At 38.1% G+C, this 18,256-nt stretch overlaps 1 protein-coding gene across 1 annotated transcript in view; it reads left to right on the forward strand.

The window, feature by feature from the left end:
- MARCHF5 (membrane associated ring-CH-type finger 5) overlaps positions 1–18,256 on the forward strand; it is a 51,816-nt gene that overhangs the window by 5,152 nt on the left and 28,408 nt on the right. The window contains exon 2 of the mRNA XM_059398140.1: positions 13,779–13,981. Coding sequence (XP_059254123.1) covers positions 13,779–13,981 — 203 coding nt within the window. The remainder of the gene's footprint in view (positions 1–13,778; positions 13,982–18,256) is intronic.

The raw sequence follows: 18,256 nt of genomic DNA on the forward strand, positions 1-18,256 counted from the left end.
TCGTAAATGGGTTTAACTTCTTCCCGTCTCCTTTGTTTAATGCTTTTATATATAGCGTATATATAAAATAGTTTTTTTTTTCTTTTTTTTTTTTTTCACGTTATTCTTGTCTTTTATTCCAGCATCTCCCAGAGCTCCAATATGTACAGACCTCATTTATACACATATTATACACTTTTTTTTTTTAGTTTTGTTTTTTTCTAAAATTTAAATATATCAGCTACAATTTGCTTTTTAAAATACTGAGTTCTGTGATACTCAAGAGAACATATATATATACTGTGATACTCAAGGAATATATAATATTCATTGGATTGACATATTTTTTCATCTATTCCCCTGGTAATGATACTTAGGTCCTTATTTTCTCTTTATCAGCTCTCCTTATAATTTGACTTTGATTCCATTTTATTGTCCTTAGCTCTACTAAAAGTATACTAAAGGTCACTAATAATTTATTTTTCCTTTAAGATTTTATTTTAGAGTGAGAGCTGGGTGGGTGGGGGGCAGAGGGAGAGGGAGACTATTAAGCAGGCTCCTCCCTGAGCATGGAGCCCAGTGTGGGGCTTGATCTCACGTCCCTGAGATCATGACTTGAGTGGAAATCAAGAGTTGGAAGCTTAATCAACTGAGCCACCCAGGTGCCCTGTAAAGGTCACCAGTAATTTCTTAACCAGTAAAGCTAATGCCTTTTTTGCTTGGTCCTCATATCCGTGACATATTTCATGAAGATGAAGCTGATGATTGCCACCCCCTATGTTCTTGAAAATATATTACACCATACTATTTCTCGATCTTTGGCTTTTCTCCCTCTCATATATTACCTTACCTTTACTCCCTTCAATCATGTAAGTATGGGTTAAGGCTCAGCACTTAACATTTCTCTGAGTGTACCCACTTTCTATTTCACTTTATTTTTTTTATTTTATTTTTTTTAAGATTTTTATTTGTCAGAGAGAGAGAGAGAGCGAGCAAGCACAGGCAGACAGAGTGGCAGGCAGAGGGAGAAGCAGGCTCCCTGCCGAGTAAGGAGCCCCATGTGGGACTCGATCCCAGGACGCTAGGATCATGACCTGAGCCTAAGGCAGCTGCTTAAGCAACTGAGCCACCCACGTGTCCCTCTGTTTCACTTTCACCTCTATTTGAATAACTCCCAGATGTGTGTCTTTATTCCTGACCACATTCCCATTTTTCACTGTCTCTTTCCTAGCTGGCTAATAGACATTTCCATTTTGTATATACATGGTATTATTAACACCCTAACATATCTAAAACTAAACTGATATTTCCCTGGTTTTTACTTTTCTTTTGGATTTTGATTAGACCATCCTTGAAGTCCACCAACCATGAAATTTTTTTTTTTCCCTCCAAATTCACTCATCGAATATTACAGATTCTTTTTTTCTCTGGTTGTACTTTTTCTCTTCCAGTTTGACTTATAGTACCAGAATTGGCCAAGGCATGATTTTAATCATCCCGTTATTCACTATTATGTTTATAATCATCCCATTTCCATTGCCAGTCTGTACATCACCTATAGGATAAAATATAAACTTTCAAGACTTTAATTAAGGGATTTATATCTATTAACGTAATTCATCCTCAACCTACCTTAATCATACTCCTCTGCATTCCACTACATTGCCCTCTGGATATATCCTGTGCTTTCTTTTTTTTTTTTTTTTTTTTAAGATTTTATTTATTTATTTGACAGAGAGAGATCACAGTAGACAGAGAGGCAGGCAGAGAGAGAGAGAGAGGGAAGCAGGCTCCCTGCTGAGCAGAGAGCCCGATGCGGGACTCGATCCCAAGACCCTGAGATCATGACCTGAGCTGAAGGCAGCGGCTTAACCCACTGAGCCACCCAGGCGCCCTCCTGTGCTTTCTTTTTAAAGATTTTATTTATTTAGAGAGATCATGTGTGCATGCGTGTAGAGGAAGAGGGAGAGAAGGGACCCTCAAGCTGACTCCCTGCCGAGCACAGAGCACCATCTGGACCTTGATCCCAGAACCCTTAGATCATGTCCTGAGCTGAAACCAAGAATTAGATTGCTTAACTGACTGAGCCACTCAGACACCCTGATATCCTATGCTTTCTTTTCCTTATTTTTGTTTTAGGTGACTTCCTCCCTTTTAACACCTGGCTAATTCTTTTTTTTTTTTTTTTTTTTAAGATTTTATTTATTTATTTGACAGAGAGAGAGAGAGATCACAAGTAGTCAGAGAGGCAGGCAGAGAGAGAGGGGGAAGCAGGCTCACTGCTGAGCAGAGAGCTCAGTGTGGGGCTCGATCCCAGGACCCTGAGATCATGACCTGAGCCGAAGGCAGGGGCTTAACCCACTGAGCCACCTAGGTGCCCCAACATCTGGCTAATTCTTAACCAATCTTAAGAATTCAGCTCAGATGTCACCTTGAAGCATTACATAGCCCCTTTGGACAGAATGAGTTGCTCCCTTCCTATGTTTCCATAGAATCTTTATACATTTATCATAGTAAATCACACTGTATTATAATTTTATAAATGCGCCTGTCCCATGTCTCAGAGTCTTTTGCACAAACTCATTACCACCACCACCATGCGCATTCACCTGGAAGTTCATTGAGAACAGAAACTGTTCCCTATTCCTTTTACCCACAAGAGCCTTGGAGTACATTGGAGACACTGTTGAATCTGTGCCTTTCTTTACATCCCTTATTACATATCAGTGCTTAGAATAATCTTTTTTAAAGATTTCATTTATTTATTTGACAGGGAGAGAAATCACAAGTAGGCAGAGAGGAAGGCAGAGAGAGAGAGAAGGAAGCAGGCTCCCTGCTGAGCAGAGAGCCCGATGCGGGACTCGATCCCAGGACCCTGAAATCATGACCTGCATGGAAGGCAGAGGCTTAACCCACTGAGCCACCGAGGCGCCCAGAATCTAGATACTTTTAACTTCCATTCCACTTGGGTGAAGAGACATATAAAGGGATGAACAGACATAGAAAGGGATTTTTAGTTTTCTTCTGGTATAGTTCCTGTTCCAGAATACATGAGATGTGACACTTTTTTAATCCTGAGACAAAGCAAGCAGCGTGCAGTTCTTTCCATTGCTAAATGGGGCCTTTTTTACATTAACCAGAGAATGGATCTCTAACGTATATCCTGAATTAAGGAGTGCTTGTTCTCTTTACTTAAAACAGTCCTGCAAATACATTGTTAAGGCGCCATATATAATACAACAGCAGTAATTTAGAGCTTGTTTCATTGTTCTCTCTCCTGCCTCCCGGATTTCTTCTACTCTGATGCACCCATTTTCATCAAAGTGGTCTCTTAAGACAGGAGCCTACCATCTCCCCCACCTTTCTAATAATCCAAATAGACACCTGTATTTGAATCTGTAAAGATAGATTTTACTGCCAGTTGTTTTATTAGATAGCCATACATATCTTATTTGGTAAATTTATGTGCTACTGAGAGACTATTTTATTGATAATTGAAGTTTCTTCCCCTTTAAAAAAAATACTTTAAAAAAATAATCCGTAGATGACTCACAAATGAGCCCTATAAAATGAGGTTACATTTATCATCCATCCTTTTCTAACTGGTTTATAATATCTATATAGTATTTATGTAATAGGTTTATCTTAAAACCTGCTCCAACCATGTTGGTCTTCTTATTGGCCATGACCATATGCTCACTTCTGTCTCTAAGCTTGTTTATGCTGTTTTTCTTATTTAGAATACCCTTTTTATTCCCAGTTCACCTTGAATTCTCATTCTTTTTTCATGAAACATCTCAGCTCTTTCATCCTGTGTTTCTTACTGTCATCATCACATTTCTGTATTATGGTGTCTGACATATTTTCTTGGCACTTAGGGTATTCCTTGTGGCATCAGATAACAAATATACTTAGTTGATACTCAAGTTGATTTAAGAGGAGACATTAAGGCTATATATTTATGTTAAGGAATAAGTAATATTCTTTGGATTCATCTAGTTCTTTTTTCTTATCTTCATTTTATAGTAATAGTGGTTTGTTCCTTTAACTTCTGAGCCAGTTGTGATAATTCCCAGATTTCCATTTACTTTATAAAGTAATGTGCCCCATCTTGGCAGCTGGGAAGGTGTGGAAGTAAACAGTGTGTATATCAGCCAGCAGGAGGCATTTAGAGAAGCTAGTGAGGGGCACCTGGGTGGCTCAGTCAGTTAAGCATCTGCCTTTGGCTCAGGTCATGATCTTGGGGTCTTACTCACCAGGGAGTTTGCTTGTCTCTCTCCCTCTGGCCCTTCCCTCACAACACATGCTTGCTTTCTCCTCTCTCTCTCATAAATGGGTAAAACTTTAAAAAAAAGAAAAGAAAAGCTAGTAGAAAGAAAAGACAGTGGAAGAAAATGAATTGAGAGGACTTAAAGGAGTATCTTAAGCAATGGTGGTGGCCTGTTGAAAAATTTGGGGGGATGATTAGGAATCCAGGACTTTTTCAACTGAATAAGAGGGTGCCAGGCAGGATTGCTATATGTGCAACAAAAAAAAAAAAAATTTTTTTTTTAAAGATTTTATTTATTTATTTGACAGACAGAGATCACAAGTAGGCAGAGAGGCAGGCAGGGAGAGAGAGGAGGAAGCAGGCTCCCTGCTGAGCAGAGAGCCCGATTCGGGGCTTGATCCACCTGAGCCAAAGGCAGAGGCTTTAACCCGCTGAGCCACCCAGGCACCCCTATATGTGCAAATTTAAGTAACAAAGTGTATCCATAAAATCTAGCTAGGCATAGATGTAAAGGTGACACCACCTTTCTCTTCTTTATCAGTGCCATTATTGCTATGTTCATTTGGTCAATTGGAAAGGTGCAGAGGGAGAGAGAGAAACTTCAGTAGGCTCCACACTCAGCACAGAGTGGGATCCCCCCAAACCCCCTCCCTCCCAGGGGCTTGCTGTCAAAACCTAGAGAACATGACCTGAGGTGAAATTAAGAGTCAGAAGCTTAACTGCTGCCAGGCAATTCTTAAGCAGTTTCATGATAACTTGTTTAATCCTTTGCAGTAAGGGATCTTAACATTAAACCTTTTTTATGCAGAGAACTCTTTTGGCAGACTGTGGGTTCCTGTGGGTTCCTGCTCAGAATGTTTTGAAAGAATGAAACAAAATAATATAGTATCAGAAATGAAACCAGTTATGTTGAACTGTAGCAAATCGACATATTAAAAATCTGACGGAGTAATATGAGCTTTAACAGCTTAAAATACAAGCTCTGTTGGTTGGTCTGAGAACTAAATTTAAATTAGCAATGAGCTAAATGTTCTTTTGAGATATGCACATCTAGCTATAAAGTAATATGAAAATTTCTGGTCACTGTACTAATTTCTAGTTGCTGTACTGCTAGTATTACTCTGGTTTGCTTACATTTCATTGGAAGAAATTAAATTTTATTTAGAGGTTAGCAAAAACCATATGTAATTTCTTTCCCCATCCAAATTTGCCAAACTCCGTAAATTTTCATGGACCCCAGATTAAGAACCCCTGCTTTATAATACAAGAGATTCTGTCATTACACCTATAGTAAGTGATGAGCAGGAATTTGAACTCCAGCAGTCTGGCTCCAAAGTCCAGGTTCTTTACTCAGAACATCCTGAAATCACGTAGTCTTTCCCCCAAATTTAGCTAGCTCTTTCCGGGGGGGGGGGGGCTGCTTAAGCATTTTTATTTACTATTTAAATTAAAAACAAAATAATTTTAAAAGTTTACATTGAGTGTAAAATGGAATTTTATTTCTGTATTATGGTAAGTCAAGGAGATTTACAAAGGAAATAAAGAAGGAAAAAGGAAAGAAGGATGGCTAGAGCAGATTCTCCAACTTGAGGTATTGTGATCACTTATCAGCAGGTGGTCAAAAAATAAAATGTCAACAGTTCCTCAAAAAAATCAAAAATAGAAATACCAGATATAATCCATAGTGCCACTTCTGGTTGTATATACCTCAAAAAATTGAAAGCAGTATCTCAAAGAAATGTTTGTATACCCATGTTCATAGCAGCTAAATATGGAAGCAACCCAAGTATCTATTGACCAGTAAACAGATAAGCACAATGGAATATTATTCAGCTTTAAAAAGGAAGGATATTCTGCAATATGCTACAACTTGGATAAACCTTGAGGACAATATGCTAAGTGAAATAAGCCAGTCACAAGACAAATACTGGATGATTCCATCTATATGAGGTACTTAGAATAGTCAAAACCATAAAGACACTCTAATGGTGGTCAAGGGGAAGAGAGTAGGGAGTTGTTTTACAGGTACAGAATTTCAGTTTTATAAGATGAAAAGAGCTTAAAGATGGATGGATATGATGATTGCACAACACTGTGAATGTATTTTTTCTTAAGATTTTATTTATTTTGGGCGCCTGGGTGGCTCAGTGGTTAAGCCGCTGCCTTCGGCTCAGGTCATGATCTCAGGGTCCTGGGATCGAGTCCCGCATCGGGCTCTCTGCTCGGCAGGGAGCCTGCTTCCTCCTCTCTCTCTCTCTCTGCCTGGCTCTCTGCCTACTTGTGATTTCTCTCTGTCAAATAAATAAATAAAATCTTTTAAAAAAAAAAGATTTTATTTATTTGACAGAGAAAAGGAGAGAGAGCACAAGTAGGGGGAGTGGCAGAGGGAGAGGGAGAAACAGACTCCCTGTTGAGCAGAGAGCCCAATGAGGGACTTGATCCCAGGACCCTGAGATCATGACCTAAGCCGAAGGCAGATGTTTAGCCTACAGAGCCACCCAAGCACCTAAACATATCTAATACCACTAAACTATACACTTAAAAATGGTTAAGATGTAAATTTTATATGTATTTTACCACATTAAAAAAGAAAAATAATTAAGCTTTTTTTGGGGGGAGAACAAAATTTTAAAATGTAATTTCAAGTCCTACTCCCAAAAGTTTCTGATTCTGTATGGTCTTCAGTAGAACCTGAGAATTTGCATTTCTAATAAGTTCTCAGATGACGTTTGTGCATCACATTGAGCAGATTGGAGGATGGAAGGGGGACCAGGGATCACTTAAAGAGAAACTTAGAGTTTGGTCAGAAATTATAACCTCTGGGGTGCCTGGGTGGCTCAGTGGATTAAAGCCTCTGCCTTCAGCTCAGGTCATGATCTCAGGGTCCTGGGATCAAGCCCCGCATCGGGCTCTCTGCTCTGCGGGGAGCCTGCTTCCTCTTCTCTCTCTGCCTGCCTCTCTGCCTACTTGTGATCTCTGTCTGTCAAATAAATAAGTAAAATCTTAAAAAAAAAAAATTATAACCTCTTCTTGAGTATGGACTTTGAAACGTTTTTAGCTTTGTTCTTTGAAATGGGAAACAGCCAGTTATTCTCACTTATTAGGATATTCAGAATACATCCCATAAATTACAACATTAAAATTATAGTAACCTGACGGGACGCCTGGGTGGCTCAGTTGGTTAAGCAGCTGCCTTCGGCTCAGGTCATGATCCCAGCGTCCTGGGATCGAGAACAACATCAGGCTCCTTGCTCAGCAGGGAGCCTGCTTCTCCCTCTGCCTCTGCCTGCCATTCTGTCTGTCTGTGCTTGCTCTCTCCCCCTCTCTCTCTCTGAGGGGGAGAATAAAATCTAAAAAAAAAAAAAAATTATAAAATCTAAAAATTATTAATTATAAAATCTTAAAAAAATTATAGTAACTTGAATTAAAGTGGAATTGTTATATTGACCCTAAAATGCAAATATTATGGCATCATCAGTAAAAATCTTTAATTTCAAAATGTTGGGGTTTATCTTTGTTGTTTGTTTTTATCTAAGAAAAGCTTGAAGACTCAAAGTACTTGCAGTGGGAATTAGGTTTATTTAAGACTTTTCTGTCCAAGTTCTAGTCAATAGGAAACAAAGCTGTTGACAAAAAAATACTGTGTGTACTTATAAAAGCTGTTCGGAGTTCACATCATATGATTGTTCTGGGGCTGTCTCTTATATCTAGTTTTTCACACTCGATCAAGTTTGGGTTGTACATGGTGGGGAATGTGCCCCAAACTGACTAAACTTGAAAAGTAAAAAAAAAAGAAACAAGTATAGGTTTATGTAAGTGAACAGTGCAGAAGTATATTTAGCTTTAAGCACAGCTTGATCCATGTCTCAAAACAATCAGTTTCTATCTTTCAGCTTCCTCTGGGTTCTTTAGGCTCCACATGGTGGTTCTCCTGGCAGTAATAGCCTTACACTTTCGTTTAGCTTCACACTTTTTCCTTCAAGCTCATTAGAAAAAAGAAAGTCTGTTTACCAGCTTTCCCAGCAAAAATTCCAAGATTCATTCTGGTAAAACCAGCTTCATGGGCCAAATCTTCAATCACTGTAATTTGGGGGTGGGATATGCCCTTAAACCAATCTAAGGATTACTTTTCCTGGAGCTGGGGATGGGGGAGGACTAACTGCCTAAACCACATACAGGACTGATATTAGAGGGAAGGGTGGTTTTTCCATAAAAAGCATGGGATACTGTTTGTTCTTAGAAGGGAAGAGAAATCGTGGTGTTCATTAAACCCCAAGTTTCTTCTCTGTCCTCCATTATGAGATCTTGAGAAACTGTAAACCCATCATTTCCAGTCACCTCTTTCTCTCTAAAAGGAGGGAAGCGGGGAATTAGGGAATAAATAGCCCAAATAGATGGCACCAACAGGGGAGTAGGGTATGGGGAAGGAAAGAGGGAGAGCATAATTATAAGGCCTTCTCAGCTGATGTCCCTGGTCATTCTCTCAGAAGTTTTTAAAAAATGAGGGAAGAAAGGATTCATAAACATATATATTTTGTTCCCTCCCCTGTTTTCCAGCCCTGAAGACTAGTAACTCTGTCTTATAGGCTCTTTGCCTAAAAATATTTATTTGACCATTTTATATACTTTAAATTACAAATTAATTTGCCATGTGCTTGGCCCTTTTATCAAAGACTAATGTTCTTTACATATTAGGTAGATTAAACTCATTTATCTAGTAAGGTTGTAACCAGTTAATAAATTCTTTAAAACTTAACATTTTCTGTACTGATACTTATATTAAAAAAAAATATAGCAGTTATTTCTAACTTAAACACATCCAGTAAACGTCTCTTTCATACGTTTTTTATAAGATTTTTATTTATTTTTATTATTTATTTTGAGAGAGCGAGAGAGACAGATTGAGAGAGAGCATGAGAGGGAAGGTCAGAGGGAGAAGCAGACTCCCCAGAGAGCTGGGAGCCTGATGCGGGACTCGATCCCAGGACTCTGGGATGGTGACCTGAGCCGAAGGCAGTTGTTCAACCAACTGAGCCACCCAGGCACCCTCCTTCATACATTTTGCTTTCACCAACCTCTACTTTTTTTTTTTCCACCTGCCATTTTTCTTTTTCTTTATTTTAAAGAATTTATTTCATTATTAGAGAGGACCTGTGAGCCAGTGGGAGGAAGGGCAGAGGGGAGGGAGAGGGATAAGCAGAGTTGATGCTGAGCATGGAGCCCTACACAGGGCTCTATCTTACAACCCTAAGATCTCGACCTGCGCCCAAACCAGGAGTGGGATGCTTAACCGAATGAGCCACCCAGGTACCCCTCACCTGCCAGTTTTCTATACCAGCTGTTCTCAGATTTTACCTCAGGATCACCTTCACAGAAATCAAGGCACTCCTCCAGAGTTTGTGATTCACTAGCTCTGGGGTTGAATTAGAGAATTGCAGGATACCAACTGATGCTGAAGCTGCTGGTCCAGGAAACATTGTTTCAAGAATCTCTGTCATCAGGGGCGCCTGGGTGGCTCAGTGGGTTAAAGCCTCTGCTTTCGGCTCAGGTCATGATCCCAGGGTCCTGGGATCCAGCCCCACATCGGGCTCTCTGCTCTGCGGGGAGCCTGCTTCCTCCTCTCTCTCTGCCTGCCTCTCTGCCTACTTGTGATCTCTATCTGTCAAATAAATAAATAAAATCTTAAAAAAAAAAAATCTCTGTAATCACCTGCCCCTGACTCTGCTCATTTCTATCACTCCTCTCGGAAGCCTTCTCTAGTCTATCCAAATTGATCCCTCAACTTCTTAAAATGGATATACCTATGGTAATTTCACTGGATCCTTAAATCTGTTATCTCCTAGATGTGGCCCTAATTAAGTTACAGGATTTTCCAAATAGATACAATGATCCATTTATTTTATTTGTGCAACAACATGGACCCAGTGAATAGTCAGTAAATGTTGCTGGCAACATGTGTACTATTAGAAAATTCTATTACATATTTATCATATCTAAACTGTAATTTTTAGATGAAGTAATTTGGTGTTGTCAGAAGTTTAATTTTTTTTTAAAGATTTTATTTATTTATTTGACAGAGAGAAATCACAAGTAGATGGAGAGGCAGGCAGAGAGAGAGAGAGAGGGAAGCAGGCTCCCTGCTGAGCAGAGAGCCCGATGCGGGACTCGATCCCAGGACCCTGAGATCATGACCTGAGCCGAAGGCAGCGGCTTAACCCACTGAGCCACCCAGGCGCCCCAGAAGTTTAATATTTGATCTCAAATGACTGTCATCAGATTAACGTGTAATGATGAATAAAGAGAAAATGGATATGGTAAATTGGTGGATTTGAGAATATTGCTATCAATAAGGTTTCTTTTAATATTTCTTCTGTAAGATAATTTCAGTTAATCTGTAATGAGCGTTAACTTCAAAACCCAAATTTGTAAACTGTATACTATCACTGTGAATCAAACAATGAAAGCAAGGTTATTTGTATTAGCCTTTTTTTTTTTTAAGATTTTATTTATTTGACAGAAATACAGTGAGAGAGGGAACACAAGCCATGGGAGAGGGAGAAGAGAAGCAGGCTTCCTGCTTAGCAGGGAGACTGATGGGGGCCTCAATCCTAGGACCCTGGGATCATGACCTGAGCAGAAGGGAGACACTTACGAACTGAGCCACCCAGGTGCCTTGTATTAGCACTTCTTATTGGACTTAATTCCTAGTAAGTTTCCATAAAAATCATATGGAAAATAAATAACCATTCAACTATCTTACCTGCCATAGTTGTGAAATTAGAAGAAATACCTAAAATGCTTTAAATGTCAGTTGAGTACCTTCTAAAAAGTAAAACTATAAAAAGCGTTCAGGGGTATACTGATGTTACCTTTGAAATGCATCAAAAAAGAAAATGGATTGATGAAAGAATATGTAGTAAAGTACATACAAAGCAAAATGACAAGAATTACAGAATTTTAGATATTGAGAATACGGGTAGTCACTGAACATGCTTTCAGCTTTTTTTTTGAAAGTTTGAAATTTTTCATAATAAAATTTTGCAAAAAATAACCTTAATACTGACTAGAATTTATGGGGAATATAGTTTTACAAGTATTTGCATTAGATTGAAATATGAAACTGCCATTTACATAGGTTAAAAACAGACAAATACAGGCAATTTCATTTGGTTCAACCTAGTTAAAGTTATTCTGAGTAGATATATTTTTACAGTTAATTTTTTTCCTGATGACTAAAATTATCTTTATTCAGTTTACCTTAATACTGACTAGTAATGCTAACCTAGACGTACTTAGCTACATATGCTCATTGTTGAAATGAAAAACTTAGAACCTAGAAAGTGTCTAGGTATTCTGCTTATATATTGTTACCAAAACTATATATCTCATATCCCAGAGGTATACAAATACATTTACAAAATTACCTCATTTGTGGGTCACATATATACTAAGACTTAAGTTAACTAAGTCTGTTTGCTCTCTACTTTGCCAATTCAAGTTTTGTGGATATCTTCATAGATTATTTAGTTATATACCAGTCATACCATGGATGGTGATGATGGTTGCACAACAATATGAATGCACTTCATGCTACTGAACTACTCTTAAAAATGGTTAAAGTAGTAAATTTTAAGATTTAAAAGATGAAGAGGAGGAGGGGACACTTGGATAACCATAGGATAGTATGAGAGCCCAGACAGCTTGGCTGAGGTGGGTCAGAGTGCTAAAGAAACCTACCTACCTACCTACTTACCTACCTGCCTACCTACTGGCTTTACCTAAGTTATATGAAACCTGACTGAATTTGAAAGCTGAGTAATTCACAATTTTGGATGTTGTTACTATGAATTCAGTTAAGCTTTTTTCCCTGTTCTGATGGGAAAATCTTAGTTGGAACACACAATTAAAATTTATGTTGTTCGGGGCGCCTGGGTGGCTTTAAGCCTCTGGGTTAAGTGGGTTAAGCCGCTGCCTTCGGCTCAGGTCATGATCTCAGGGTCCTGGGATCGAGTCCTGCATCGGGCTCTCTGCTCAGCAGGGAACCTGTTCCCTCTCTCTCTCTGCCTGCCTCTCCGTCTACTTGTGATTTCTCTCTGTCAAATAAATAAATAAAATCTTTTAAAAAAAAATTTATGTTGTTCTACGAGGACTGGAGACTTCGAGTATCTATAGTACCTGATTATATAGTCTTACCCATTGAGCATAGTTAAGCTGGTTGTTCTGACAGAAGCCACTTATCTAATTAAATGAAAAATACACAGTAGGTAGCAGGCTTTAATTAGCAGTTTCCAGTTGTACAAACTTTAATAGAGGGGAGAGTGAATGGTCTCACTGAGTTAAATTGGATTTGCCCTAGTGGAGATTAGTGTCATACCTTTTGTCACTTGGGAGAAAAAAATAAAGAATTGGAACCTAATCCCACAAGAACAATTTAGACTTCATGAGGCACTTTTTTTTTTTTTTTTTCTTTTAGGGTTTCCTGGGTGGCTCAGGACTTGATTTCATCTTGGGTCGTGATCTCAGGGTTGTGGGATCAAGTCCCTTATCGGGATCTGTGCTCAGTAGGGAGTCTGCTGGAGATTCCCTTTCTCTGGGAGGGGGAAGGAGAATGAGTGTGTGTACAGGTGGGAGGGGGGTGGAAAGAGGAAGAGGGAAAGCATCTTAAGCAAACTTCCCACTGAGCACTGAGCCAAATCAAGAGTTAGATGGTTAACCAACTGAACCATCCAGGTGTCCCTATGAAGTACTCTTAAAAGCAAAATGGGAAATGTTTTAAAATTAACCATCTCAATAGAATTTTAATATAAGCAGTGAAGATTTTTAATATAAGAGTTGAGACTTCTAGATTTCAAATATAATACAATTCCACAGAAAAGGATAACCACTCATACCTGTAATGGAAACATTCAGGCCCAAATGTACCATAGCACTACACTAAAATAGTTGATCCTGATGTCTTCATTCCTTCCCTTTGTGCTCTTTTCAAAAACTTAATAATCTTTCTCTCTTCTCATAATTACTCTTTACCAGAAAGAGAAATGTTTTTTTTTTTCCTCAGTTGAAAATGGAATGAGACCATAGTGAAATTATTTGTGTAATACTTGAGTTTTCCACATTGAAGAGGTTAAGAGGTTAATGCATTGAAATGGGGAAAATTCTGAATTTCACATATTCCTATGCTTACCATTCCTCAAAGAATGATTAGGTCTTATAAAACAAAAGCTGCTTGAGTGTTGTCATTTTGGGCTCTGATTCATAAGAGAGTGAAGAATTATTAGAAAGATGGAGGAAATTACATAAAAGCAAAATTCAGAAAACAATAGATTCTTCAGAAGAATACCAGAAAAAGCAGAAAAAGAAGAAACTGCTCTATTGGAAATGTATTGATTGTTTTGCCTCCTTGGTATTTAAATGTAAAGTAGAGTTTCTATAATATAAAATAGTAGGCTCATCCCATTAAGTTAGAGCTACAGTGGAAAGAAGACTGGGGTCTTAAAAGTAACATCATTATTTCTCTTTTAATTTACAGAAGTTGCTGGGTGTGTTTTGCCACTGATGAAGACGATAGAACAGCTGAATGGGTGAGACCATGCAGGTGCAGAGGATCTACAAAATGGGTTCACCAGGCTTGTCTGCAGCGCTGGGTAGATGAAAAACAAAGAGGAAACAGTACAGCCAGAGTGGCATGTCCTCAGTGCAATGCTGAATACTTAATAGTTTTTCCAAAGTTGGGTAAGCACCTTAAAAACAACAGATATATGTGATTTTACGTAACTATGGTCTCAGATTTATTTTAAAGTGACCCATCTGTTTGCTTCTTTGTAAATTTCTCTTTTTCTGTTTTCTCTCTAATTGTTATTTTTTTAACAGTTTACATTATCTTTAATATATCCTCAAATCCACCCATTTGTGTGTTAAATGTTTTTATTTTGGTTGAGTGGCTAAGAAACTTGGACATCTGATTCAGTGGATAAAATCAAAAAACAAAGCTATAATAAAAAAGCTGACCAAAAGAGCCTTATTCTGTGGCAACCATTGATGTAGGAGAAAGAAAACAACAATGTGTTCTTCTGATATTTATTCTTAATTCTTCTATTAAGGAATAAAAGTAGGAAAGTTAAAGACTTAATAGTGTTAATCTCATCTTTGGAATCGAATTTATGTGGTTGTCCTTCATGAAAACTGCTTTCTTCTTTCAGCAACTTGGCAGGCAAGGAATAACCAAAGATCTTTTAGAATGGGGCTAGCATTAAAAAAAAGTAGAGCACACTGTTTAAAGGAAGCTGTAACTAAGAATGATACTTAGTTACCGTGTTCTATTATAGCCATGTGATTATGAACTGGTGTCTGTTTGGTGTTTATGCCATACCAGTTAAACATTTTTAATGCCACCCTTGACTATAATCAAGAGATCTTTGAAGGCACTTTGGTTTCTGGGAAGGTCAAAGAATGACTTTCATAGGGAAGAGAGTTCAAGGAGAAATTTGAAATAATTATTAGATGTATGTTTTCTAGGTGCTATACTGAAATGAGCCCTCTTTTAAAAAAAAAAAAAAGCTACATAAATGCAGATAATGAAGTGCTTTTCTAATGTGAGACAGTTAATAATAAGGGCAAACGAAATTTCCTTTGTTGTCCATATTTCTCTAGCATAATTCATAAGGAATATGAAAGAAGAAATAATAGCTTCTTAGGAAAGTAGAGAAAGTACTATTTCTCAAATATTTAGAATTTGTGGACCACATGATGGGTCTTCATGTACACCACGGATTTTAGATAAAGACAAAGTAATCCAAAAGTTGACCCTTGAACAACATAGTGGTTAGGGACACTGATGACCCCCCCACCCGCCCACACAGTTAAAATTTCACCTACACCTAAATCTCCAACCTACAGCGGGTTGCCTGGATGGCTCAGTTAATCATCTGACTTTTGATTTCCACTCAAGTCATCCTCTCAGGGTTGTGAAATTGAGCCCTTTGTCTGCTCCATGCTGAGCAGGGAGCCTTTTTGAGATTCTCTCCACCCTCTGCCCCTCCCCACTTGTGTGGGCTCACTGTCTCTTAAAAAATAAAAATATTAAAAATTCACCTATAGTTTTTGACCCCCCTAAAACTTATCTACTAATAGCCTTACCACTAATATAAATGTTGATTCATATATAGTTTATATATTATATTATGATCTACTGTATTCTTACAATAAGGTAAGCTAGAAAAATGAAAATGTTAAAATCATAAGAGAGGGGCCCCTGGGTGGCTGTGGCTCAGTCAATTAAGTGTCTGCCTTTGGCTCAAGTCATGATCTCAGGGTCCTGGGATTGAGCCCCACATCAGGCTCCCTATTCGGCAGGGATTCTGCTTCTTCCTCTCCCTCTCTCCCCTGCTCCTGCTCTTGCTCATGCTCTCTCTCCCTCTCAAGTATAATAAAATCTTTTTTAAAAATCACAAGAGAAAATACATTTACAGCTCTGTACTGATTTTTTTTTTAAGATTTTATTTATTCATTTATTTGTCAGAGAGAGAGCAAGCGAGTGCACAAGCAGGCAGAGTGGCAGGCAGAGGCTGAGAGAGAAGCAGGCTCCCTGCCAAGCAAGGAGCCTGATGCCAGGACCGTGGGATCATGACCTGAGCTGAAGGCAGTGGCTTAACCGACTGAGCCACCCAGGCATCCCAATAGTACGATACTGATTTTATTTTTTAAAAAATCCACATATAAGTAGAGCCACACAGATCAAACCATGTTGTCGAAGAGTCAACTATAATATTAAAGCAGTATTCTAAAATAATTTAAACATGAGGAAAAGCAATTACTGCTGCTTTCTTTCACCACACTGATACCTAGCTCATTAAAGTCAAAGGTTTCCTATTTAACTGCTTCTTTTCCTACCGTTTAATTCCACTGATAATTCAACTTTTCAGCTGTAGGTTTTTGAGAATAGCAGCAAGTACAAGATGATTAGACATTTTATATGTTTAAATGGATGCATACAGAAATTACTGCAAGAATTCTCACTGAAAATTACATACATTGTTAGATGAGGCACTGAGTTGACAAATGAATTGCACTCAACAGTGAAGCTGAATATTTCATTTTGGAAGATGGCAGTGGGTAAATCTGTCCTTTTGGTTTTCAGTTCTAGGAAATAAATTTTTAGGTTTAGTGTGGTATTATGATTTTTAGATATACCTAATACTAAGACATTGGGGTTTTTGTTTTTGTTTTTAGCAAGGGAAGAAAATGGGTTGGTGTTGAAAAGGTCAGACTATTTGGTTAAGCCATTTATATCATGATTTGGTCTTTATATTTTATCTTTTTTTTTTTTTAAGATTTTATTCATTTTAGAGAATGTGCATGTGCTTGTGAGCAGGGAGGAGGGGCAGAGGGAGGAGGGAGAGAATCTTAGGCAGACTCCACACCCATCATGGAGCCCGACACAGGGCTCTATCTTACAAACCTGAGATCATGACCTGAGCCAAAATGAAGATTCAGATGCTTAACCAACTGAGCCTCGTAGGCATCCCTTCCAGGCAGTTTTTAACACTGACTCAAGAACACAAAACTTATTGTCAAATGCCAGCTGTTGTCTGTAGATGAAACCATGTGTGAGTTAGCTTTCAGGTACTATACTCTTTCTTACAACACAAATGGCTAGTGCTCTTGGCCCTGATCCCAGTATACCTTTTCAAATCAATTTCAAAAGTAATTGTTGGTTAAAAGGAAATCCCTTCTCTAAAGCATGGTTTCACTGATGATCAGTTAAAAGTTGCATGTATTTCTTGATTTACATATTATGTAAATGCCAAGAGTTGATTCATACTCCTTAGACATAGGATGTACTGTGATGTCATTTGATGATAGACTTTTGCCAGCAGATTGTTCTCTTTTAGCATATTCATGATTAATTTTGCACTGGCCATTTATACCTGTTTTTTTAAAAATAAGTTGAAGCTTCTTTGACTCAGTTTTTAATCTTTGTTTTCAGACAAAATTCATAATTCGGGCTTTGATTGCAGGCTGGAGTGGTTGAAAATTTTGTGAACGCTTCAGTGGCTTGTCCCTGTTTTATAAAATTTCAGTCCCTGTTTAATAATGTGTTACAGTACAGTAGGAACAAGGAGGTGCAAACTAATCCTAATTCACTGGTCACAGCCCATTTCTAGATCACACTATTTTCACTCTGATACACCATTTATCATTTAAGACATTCTGAATTAAAAGTGTTCCTAGAACTTTCAGTCTTCAGTGAACATTTGAGGCATTGATTATCTTTCTTAAGTTTAGGATTTAACACATGATAGTATTAACAAAATATGTGTTTAACCAATGTAAACAACTCACATGATGTGAAGGTTTATTGGCTGAAACAGAGTCCCCTGTTAACTATTCTTGTAGAGTTATGTGTGACCCTGGAAACATAACAATTAACTTAAAAGGATTTTCTGGAAATTCATTATTTTACTTCTCAAATTTGGGAGATGTTTGTGATCAAAATTTTTATTACGTTTTCATCAAATTGTTTGTATAGAGCAGTTACTAGATTGCCAGGGACTACCTTTGGTCTCCAGACAACACATGAGAGACACTGGCTAAACAAAGGAATACAAGATAAGAGCATATCCAGAGAGGAAGAGGTGATGGTTAACATTCAGTGGGATGATCTCTGTGTAGCAAATATTTTAAGTTTTACATGGATTTAAACTCAGTCTGGTTTAGTAGCTGCCAAATCTGAGTCTTTTCTAGTACTTAATAGGGTCAGAACGGAGGGGTGGTGTGTGTTAATTATTGATAGGGAATATATTGTGCTCAGTTAGGAAAAACTTAGTGGACTCTTCAGATTTTCATTCTTCTCACTTTGTCACCCATCTTAGTGTTTGTTTTCTTCTTTCTGCTAGTGAGTTAGGCCAGTTGCATGTATGCAACTAATTAAAAAACTCAGTGTCCTCTAAGGACCAGCAGCATTGGAATCATCTGAGAACTGTTAGGAATGAAAAACTTTAACCCCTC

The sequence above is a fragment of the Mustela nigripes genome, chromosome 4, assembly GCF_022355385.1.
Source record: "Mustela nigripes isolate SB6536 chromosome 4, MUSNIG.SB6536, whole genome shotgun sequence".
NCBI lineage: Eukaryota > Metazoa > Chordata > Mammalia > Carnivora > Mustelidae > Mustela > Mustela nigripes.